The sequence below is a fragment of the Haliotis rubra genome, unplaced genomic scaffold, assembly GCF_003918875.1.
Source record: "Haliotis rubra isolate DU_JTF1 unplaced genomic scaffold, ASM391887v1 Scf213, whole genome shotgun sequence".
Classification (NCBI taxonomy): domain Eukaryota; kingdom Metazoa; phylum Mollusca; class Gastropoda; order Lepetellida; family Haliotidae; genus Haliotis; species Haliotis rubra.
The window spans coordinates 700362-710490 of record NW_025766148.1 but is presented as its reverse complement, the minus strand read 5'-3'; the positions used below and the strand labels follow the sequence as shown (position 1 = coordinate 710490).

The 10129-nt window shown below is 40.8% G+C and overlaps 1 protein-coding gene across 1 annotated transcript; it reads left to right on the top strand.

The window, feature by feature from the left end:
• Window positions 1–1220: 1220 nt before the first annotated feature.
• On the top strand, window positions 1221–3947 carry LOC124276794. The gene is made up of 3 exons (XM_046712444.1): window positions 1221–1526; window positions 2408–2594; window positions 3458–3947. Exons 1-3 carry the CDS (start codon window positions 1340–1342, stop codon window positions 3774–3776), a joined length of 693 nt encoding a protein of 230 aa, XP_046568400.1. The 5' UTR covers window positions 1221–1339; the 3' UTR covers window positions 3777–3947.
• The last annotated feature ends 6182 nt before the right edge of the window (window positions 3948–10129 follow it).

Here is a 10129-nt window from a genome sequence, read left to right as displayed (position 1 = left end):
TGAAGGTAATATTATAATTATGACAGCGATGCAAAGAGACATAAAACATTTTGATGATGATGATTTTGCAAAACTTTCAATTAAGATGCATACAAAAAAGCAGTTAACCTAATAGTCCACACAAAGTAACAAAAAAGCACAAGTAGCATAAGACGCAAAAATATTCTGTGTTGAGTTTTGCACCTTTGTTATCACAGGATCTGCTGATCATGGAAAATCCCAGATTATGACAGCTGGTTTGTCAGCATCGTGCTGGTGGATTTAGCTCGTAGTTGATTGTACAAAATAATGAGCATTATATAGAAAATTATGAATATTTTCCATCTTTTCTACGTTATATATCTGTTTGGACCGGCTGCTAACAATGTTGCTAAGATGCCTAGCGGTTAGAACAATCGAAAAAAAAATACATTATCAGACAATAAAGGTATATTTTTTTGATGACGTAACAATTGAATGACGTTATCCCGTCACTGCGCCATTCTACTCTGCCCCCTCGTAATCGAACCATTTTACACCGTATTACGTCACAATGTAAGCGACGTCACGATGCATGTCAGTTGTCATCGCCTAGTAAACTACTCCGTTGCATCCCGTTTTTTGGTTTGCAGTTGCTTCACGCAGCTAACATCACTGGTGGAAACATTACGTTTATGTTTTCCGACGGTTAAAATGTCTCAATTCGACTCACAAGTTTTCACCGACACGGTAACGTTCGCAATGTTTACATTCCCACAATGCAATCGTGGAATGTCGCTTTACTACTCAGCTTCATCTGGATGTACTGATCTAAACTTACGTTGGTCGTAGAAATGCGACGTTCATATTGCCCCATATGGATTACGTTAATGACAGATGTAATTAAAATAATTTAGAGAAGATATTTAATCCGAACGTAAACCGTCATCAATCTGGTATCATTTGTTTTTTCTTGTAACGTTCGTCTTAGCGTAGGGGGGCAGACACATCAGCGCGCCAGTTAGCCCTGCGCGAGGAGCCCTGTGCGAGGATTCTTAATTTAGGTCACCGACACCGTCGTTTGTTTTCTGCCTTAAATTGGTCGTAATTATTCTTAGAAAGTATTAAATTTGGCATCTTAGAAAAGAAATACAGTTCGCTCTACCACCATGTATATAGTGTAATAAAGCACACTTTTGCCCTGAACTATTATAACGTTAAGCAATCGGACGCAAGCGTCCTCGTACTTTAACTACACGTATAGTAGTTCAGGGCGAAAGTGTGCTTTATTACACTATACATGGTGGTAGAGCGAACTGTATTTCTTAAATATACATTGCTTTGTTAATCACGTGTAGATTATACATTTCAATGCACACCTATGGTCCCAGGCTACTGCTGTGTACCGAAGCCGTGCTGTTCCAACACAACCATAGACAGGGTCATACTGAAAACCGGCGAGTTTGTAACGTACAGCTGCAACAATGGAAATCGCCGTGTTTCTGGAAACCAGTACCGGGCCTGTCGCCCAAACGGAACACTGACTGGGACAGCGCTGGTTTGTGCACGTGAGTACAGCAAATGAACCATCTTGATATTCACATTCCGTTTTTTTTAATAAAGAGCTTCGACATGTTAAGTCTTTTCCAGAATATGACTGTGAACAAAGATTCTCGAAAAATCTTCGCACATCGGGGTGGTTTAACCTATAATGAAGCTATTTTGAGGGGAGATAATCCAGTGCAAAGTCTTGCATTGCTGAGGACAACCATTGTCCCTCTGAAGCTGGTTCTTGTCGGAGGATCGACGCAAAGTTTGGCAAAATATATGCGTATAGTGGCTTTCAAAATTATTACTGATTTAAAATAACAAACTGTCTATGACCAGAGTCTTGGTCGTTATCCAAAGTTTCAGCTATTCAAATCCCCGTTGAAACAACTCACTCTGAGAACCTCATGACCTATCTGATCAAACGCACCGCTTAGCTCATACACATACTGTCAGCAATTCGAGTGAGTTTAGTTTTACGCCGCTTTTAGCAATAATCCAGCAATATCGCGTCTGGGTCACCAGAAATGGGCTTCATGCACTGTGCCTCCAACAATTCGAGTAGGGGTGTTAAATACGGGTTACGGGCATCTGAAAAATTGGTCCGTCGAATAGCAACATGATTGAAGCTTTTGTTCGTCGCGTCGGAGAGCCGAGTTCGATTTCCTACATTGGTACAATGTGTAAAGCTCATCTCCGGTGTCCCCTGTCGTGATATTGCATCAATGCTAAAATGTGGAGTAAAACCATTCTCAGTCAATAATCTCAAAACTGCTGCATTGACATTCATTTTCGGTGATTTCTGCAGAGAAATCCATTTGAAATCCTTCATGAGAACATATTGAAATTTTGCGCTTTACTATGACAACTCTCACTTGAAGAAGTGTTGGTATATTTTCAGCCGAACAAAACGTTTGCTCCAACCTGAACAACATCCGCGTGACCGACACCCGAAGCGCCACCCCCGGGTCGACGTCACTGGCCGGTCCCTCCCCTTACTTCTCCGTTGACCGGTCAGCCAAGCTGCAAGCCTGTCGAGCCTACTGCAGGAGGGATGGACAACTCTTCATTCAGTTCTGGAGACAAGAGTAAGGGGGGCAACTCTTCATTAAATGTTCTGGAAACAAGTGTAAGGGAGGCAACTCTTCATTAAATGTTCTGGAAACAAGTGTAAGGGGGGCAACTCTTCATTAAATGTTCTGGAAACAAGTGTAAGGGAGGCAACTCTTCATTAAATGTTCTGGAAACAAGTGTAAGGGAGGCAACTCTTCATTAAGTGTTCTGGAAACAAGTGTAAGGGAGGCAACTCTTCATTAAGTGTTCTGGAAACAAGTGTAAGGGAAGCAACTCTTTATTAAATGTTCTGGAAACAAGTGTAAGGGAGGCAACTCTCATGTTTCTGGAAGTTTGTAACACAATCAACACATTCCAGCTGTATGACTGCCGTCTGTAAGTGACCCTGTCTGGACCAAACAATCCTGTGATTGACATTTTGAGCAACGTTGGTTGGGTTGGTTTGTTGTTTAACGCCGTACTCAGCAATATTCCAGCTATATGGCGACGGTCTGTAAATAATCGAGTCTGGACAAATCTAAGCAGTTTGGATATATGTATCAACCACGTTAGCGAGCCTGGCCACCCGATCCTGTTAGTCGCCTCTCTTGACAAGTAAGGGTTATAGAAGACCAGTTCTGATCCGGATCTTCAGGGATGAACGCTAACATAAGGCAATGGTATTTGCATTATATGTGCTTGGTATTTCGGACAAGGGGCAGTCGCCTGATGCGATCGAGAGGTCAGACTCCCAGATTTCACTGATGCATGACATAATCAACCAAAAGTATTCTGTTACACACCTCCGTCCTTGATACACAATAACACCACAAATGTTGGTACAGAGGACATCAGAAATCCGTTGATTGAAACCAATCCACAATATTTGATTTTCCAGAAAAAGCAGTGCACCCCGCGAGTTCACTCTCGTCGGCAGTAACGTCGTCACATGCATCGGAGGCCGTGCTGTCACGTGGAAGTTTGACCCCCGTCACAGGTTCGATCTTCAGAAGGGGGATTTTCTGGGCTTGCTGGACCCTCGAGGTGGGACGGTGGCGATGCAGACGTGCAAGGGGACGAAGACGTTGACGGTGAACTACGTCATGAGATCGTACAGTTTCATCAACAGTATACCAATACCTGGAAGCACGTACACTTTTAGTGCTGGTGTAGACTGCTGGAACTATATGATAGACTGTGTGATAGGGCCTAAATGAATGTCTGACAGTGAGGATCAACGCCTATATGTACGCCATCTAGCGGTGCTTGACGCGCAGACCAAAGTTGGAGCTTCACGCGCATCGCTGAAATTTCGGAAAAATAGGAGGAAATAAATGTACGATCCATGTGATTGGTGCGTTCAGAAAGAATAAACGGTTTTAATAGGTGATTTGCTTATATATTTACAGTTCTTTGTTTATTGGGGCTGTTGGGTAGCAGTATGGTTGAAGCTAGTAATGTCATGATTCACCGGTGCCTCGCCAGCAAGTTTTGCGCGATACGATACATGATTCATTTGTTTTAGTATCAAATCAGATGTTGACGTATATCGAGTATTGTTTTGATAATAATATCTCATATCAAACTTTATTCAAACCCGTTTATAATCTATCTGGCTCAATAACGAATACGAGACCGTCCTGATAACACACATGGAAACGCACACTGGCGCATTTTTATCCCCCGCAACAACGAAGTTGCAGGGGATATAGAAACGAGTTCCGTCCGTCCGTCCGTCCGTCCGTCCGTGCATAGGCTGTGACTATGAGGATGTCATCTTGTCCAGAGCAGATCTCCCAAACTATACATGCTAGCTTCATCAAACATGGTACATATGTCAAGCATGATCCCTAGATGTGCCTTTTGGGGGTTAGACCCAGATATGAATTGTATTTTGTGGTTTCCATGGAAACATGACTTAGGCTGTGACTATGGGGATGTCATCTTGTCCGGAGCAGATCTTCCAAACTATACATGTTAACTTCATCAAACTTGGTACACATATCAAGCATGATCCCTAGATGTGCCTTTTGGGGTTTAGATCCAGATATGAATTGTATTTTGTGGTTTCCATGGAAACATGACTTAGGCTGTGACTATGGGGATGTCATCTTGTTGCATTTTCCATTGCAACAAGTTAGGCTTCAACTGAATTTGGTGGTAGTGCTCCTTTCTGGAGCAGATCTTAAAACCTTTCAATACTCTCCTCCAACTTTGCTGTATACACTCCAAAACATTGACATAATCATGATTAGTTGACATATTCATAAAGAGTATTTTGTCTTCTTGTATTGATACCAAAAGAAGCGTTGTGGATTTTACAGTAGGCGAGGTTGAGAAACCGCCTGGGAAATTTAAGGCTTATGTTACGAAATATTTTAAGCTTCAAGTTTATTGTGAAGCTGGGGTGGATTCACATAAAGGCAAACAACCCCAGTCATAGCGAAGCCCTCGAGAGGTCAGTATCGCCCTACTATCGGGACAGAGTACTTTGGGTGCATTTGCCAAGTTCAGTTTTAAAAGTGAAAAAATTATCACCAGGGATATTGTAAACCTAAGAAAACATTGGACGATCGTAGTTCATCAGCATTGAGGTTGTCAAAGTCTTAATCGTATGTTTCATTCTGGGCAGGATGAGCCAGTGCGTGTTAGGTTTTTACTGTATTGGCTAACTGTGTGTCATCGAGTTCATTGGCTTAGAACAGTGAAGTATGAACTGTGAGAATTAAAGAAGTGTAATTTAAGCACAAATCTAAAATCGTTGCAAGCTATTTCAATTTGCAACTTCAATTTGCGACGTTTTGATACGTCTAAGTTATCTACTTTGACAGTTGTTGCAATGATTAGTTCTACAGAGAATGAGCATGTTCAAGATACGACGAGTACGTATACGTTAGCACCTTCCTCAAGGGTTATATGGATTTCAACGCTCGAGCCGTCAGGCGAGAGCGTTGAATCCATATCACCCGCAGAGGGGGGGTGCTAACCTGCTTATACCACGTGGGCGCCGAATGGACTCGTACATTGCTTGTTGCACGTGCGTTTCCTGCACCGCCAAGGTTGTTATCCACATATCAACCTCTGCACGTGCAGATAGAAGGTTGATACGCAGAAAATCAACCTGCCAGAACAATGGACATAACATACCCTAGTGGTATAAGTATAGGTTAGCACCCTCCTTAAGGGTGATATGGATTTCAACGCTCGAGCCGTCAGGCGAGAGCGTTGAATCCACATCACCCGCAGAGGGGGGTGCTAACCTGCTTATACCACGAGGGCGCCGCATGGACTCGTTACATTGCTCGTTGCTCGTGCGTTTCCTGCACCGACCAGGTCGTTATCCACATATCAACCTCTGCACGTGCAGACGGAAGGTTGATACGCAGAAAATCAACCCGCCGGAACAATGGACATAACACACCCTAGTGGTATAAGGTGAATTATTAACTGTTTTAGTTGTGAAATTTCACTGAATATTTACTTAAGCGGAAACTGAACAAAGTTGTTTTTTAAATTTTTGTCAAATACAAACAGGATACAAAACAGCGAGCTAATTACATTGTTTTTTGTAATTTTCTTATACGGTTCTAAGTGTGTGTGTGGTCGATGGGTACCTGGCTGGTGGTCAGTTGCCGTTTCTGTAGTAATCTCTAACTATAAAAGATATGACTTCGATCAACTATTAACGGGTATTTGGGGACTGTTGTGCTATGGTATCATTAACCATCCTGGTAATGGCTGCTTGTTACGGGCAAAATGTCGGAAATGCAGTATCGCGATACGTATCGTATCGTGACCTCAATATCGAGATACGTATCGTATCATGGCCTCGTGTCGAAATACGTATCGTATCGTGACCTCAATATCGAGATACGTATCGTATCATGGCCTCGTGTCGAAATACGTATCGTATCGTGACCTCAATATCGAGATACGTATCGTATCATGGCCTCGTGTCGAAATACGTATCGTATTGTGACCTCAATATCGAGATACGTATCGTATCATGGCCTCGTGTCGAGATACGTATCGTATTGTGACCTCAATATCGAGATACGTATCGTATCATGGCCTCGTGTCGAGATACGTATCGTATTGTGACCTCAATATCGAGATACGTATCGTATCATGGCTTCGTGTCGAGATACGTATCGTATTGTGACCTCAATATCGAGATACGTATCGTATCGTGACCTCAGTATCGAGATACGTATCGTTTCGTGAGGCACCTGGCTCGTGACATCCCTAGTTAAAGTGTTTGCTCGTATCGCCTAAGACCCAGGTTCGATCCTCCACATGGGTACAATGTGTGAAGCCTGTTACTGATGTCATGATTTGGCTGGAATATTGCTACCAGCAGTGTAAAACACTAAATATTTAACCACTAGGCTACCCCACGGTCCCTCGATGACATAAACAATCTGATAGGCAGGGGTCGACAAGTCAACGTTTGAGTTCTAAAATGCCACTCAAAGAAGTTTAACGTTTGAGTTAGTGGGAAGCCCGTTACTTTTGCCCCCACCGAGTCATCACGTAAGTGTGTATGTAAAAGATTAATTATACCTAAAATAACGGAGAAGGACGAGACTGGCCGAATGTTTATGAGACTTTCCGGATCAACGCTTTAATCCCTGTGAGATTTACAATCGAACCGATCATGCTGTCTCCGCCCTGCGGAAAGTGTCGAGGTAAACAGATTGCGTAATGTGGGTGAAACATCTGTCAACCGCCTCGCCACAGGACAATCGGAACCACTCGAGACCAAAAGACGTCAACTTGGTCCCTGACTGAACACGTATTAGGAAGTTAATAACTGTCTGCGTCTCCAACAGGGACATGCCGTGTGATAGTTGTATTGAGTTGTTCTGAGTCAGGAAATTACCGGGCTTGAGTGGAGTTTGAGTGACTTGTTATACACGTGTCGGCAGCTGGCACAAGACCCGAGTAGGTTGTCATCATATTTAGCAATAACATTTTCACTTGTTTCGATTTTTATATCTAATGTGTGATTATTTTCCTTCCTTTCTTCCTTCGTTCGTTCTTTCGTTTGTTCGTTTATGAATTTGTTTTTGTGTGTGATTTTGTGTTTGTGTGTTTGTTTTTGTGTTTGTTTTGGGGGCTACGTGGGTGTGCTACTTGTGTGATAGTGGTGGTCCGATTAATTGAAATAATCGAAGATTGGTTGCAGTGAATAAACGAACAAGCAATCGATCATGTGTTCTCATAATCGAACACAAACAATTCAGGAACACTTTTTGCATTAACAATATTTTTCACAAGATTGGTTTTGTCTGTTACATTTCATGACCACTACAAGCCCGTTCCAAGTCACGATTGAATTTATCTCAAAGACCCCAAGAAATGTATGTTTCTGGCCAAAAAAACCCAAAGAACTACATGCTTTTTCTTTATGTTTTTGTGCATTAACAAAAATAAGCAGGAAAAATTCATAAATGACTCTAAGCAATTATTTTCGATGATTGATCGGTTGTAATGAAGAAATCATCAATTATGAGAGTTTAACCAATTCCCATTACTATTGTGTGATAGAGTTTTTTCTGGAAAATACACTTTATATATAGAGGTCTTGGTAAGTGAGATGTGGGATATTTTTAGAATGTATATCATTTAATGAATTGTTGTAACAAAATGTTTGGACCTTGAGACAAACACACTGAATAAGGTTTTAAGCAAATGGACATTTTTCAGAAATGTCCACCTGATGTGTGTGTACCCTTCAAGACACCAAACATGGTACCGTATATTCGCAAGACCGCAAGATCCCCCTATCAAGGGTTGGTATTTGTGAAAAGTGATCATGTGTTGTGCAACACGTAAACTGTTGGAAAACGTAGGCACTGGATGTTTCACAAAAATCAGCTGCATAGCACCCTGAAACCATTCGCCGAAATACGGCAGACGAAAGTCCCACAACATATAGATGATACCTTGATCCAAGATACCACTATCAGATAACTATTTGTGTTTCATGTTTATCTACTATCTACCAAGGATGTAAATTGTCTTTTCCCCCTCGAATGCACACTGTAAATGAACTACACTGTGAATACAACACGCAGCCATCTTGTATGTATGGGCAAAATAGTGATCGATACTGAAATAAGTTCTGGTGTTTAAGATCGAAAGTATCCGGAGTCATAAACTTTAACATAAGCCCAGTTGTGTTCTCACTTTATGATTAATCCCTGGATTGTCTGGTCCAGACTTGATTATTTACAGACCGCCGCCATATAGCTGGAATATTGCTGAGTGCGGCGTAAAACTAAACTGACTCACTCACTTTATGACCATATAACTTCAAACAGATTTGTATTTGTTACGATGCTTAGACATTTTTTTTAAAAGTTATAAAGGAAGTTGAATAATTCTAAATTTTAAGTTTAGAAATTTGTTTAACAATCCCTTAAAACGATATCATATTCAAAAAGCTGTAAAATGGGATGAAATGTGTCATTAACGAGGTAATTTTCATCGTATTGTTCATATCCTGTATCTTTGAAGCGTCCACTCCAGGACTGTCAAATAGATTTAGCCAGTTTTACTCAAACGAAAAATAAATCAATTTCAAACAATGAGAATTATCCGCATTAACACTGCTGCAGGCCCAGCAATTAACACAGCGGCACAAGATGACAGCTGTGTAGTGCGTGCGTCTCGTGCAAGGCACGTGTCACGGGCGTTCGTTTGAACAGACAGACAGGTAAATAAATAACGGTAAATGTACAATGCTGCCAGGCCTTGAACGAAACGAGTTGTTAGATGAATATAGAAGACATTCGATCTAATAATTAAACTGTAGTTGGAACGGATCTGTGTGTATATTTTCTAGATAACTTGTAGTTAAAATATACCTCATTTCTCTGTCAAATATTCAAAATGGGTGACAGAGAAATACACCCATGTATCTCAATGGATATGTTATGATTACTTGATTACTATGATTACAAATGAAAACACACATATGTGCACATGTACATTTGGATCTTAGAATTGGTACATTTGGACAGAATAAAGCTCCAGTTTGAAACATTAAATTTCATACGGAATAGTTTCATTTGAATATAAAAATGGGTGTTCGTGAAATTTTTTTCGGAAAGAAAAAGTTTATAATGATTGTTATTGAAATATATAGAAAAGATTTACAGTATTGTAAGGACATATGTTTCTGAAAACAAGCTGTTAAGCTGATGAAATTTGTACATATTTTCAAACAAATTAAAAATTACAATTCATGTTAAAAATATATATTTGAACTTCATAAAGCCTAAACACATCGGTGCTACATCACTGTGGCGTGTGATTTTAACTCTTATTTAGTCGCCTTAAGCTTCAACTACTTCTTGGACAGATAGACACTAGCATATTGTCCAGGAATACTTTTATTGTATGTCAACTCTCGATGAATCTATCTATGATACACCGAGTGTACCCAGCTATAGTCTGTTTGCGGTGAAAACGTACCGATGAATTTCACTTTAAACAAAAATGTAAATCAAATAAAGAGAAATTGAGACTGCAAATCCTCATAATTTTACCTTGCCATTTCAAA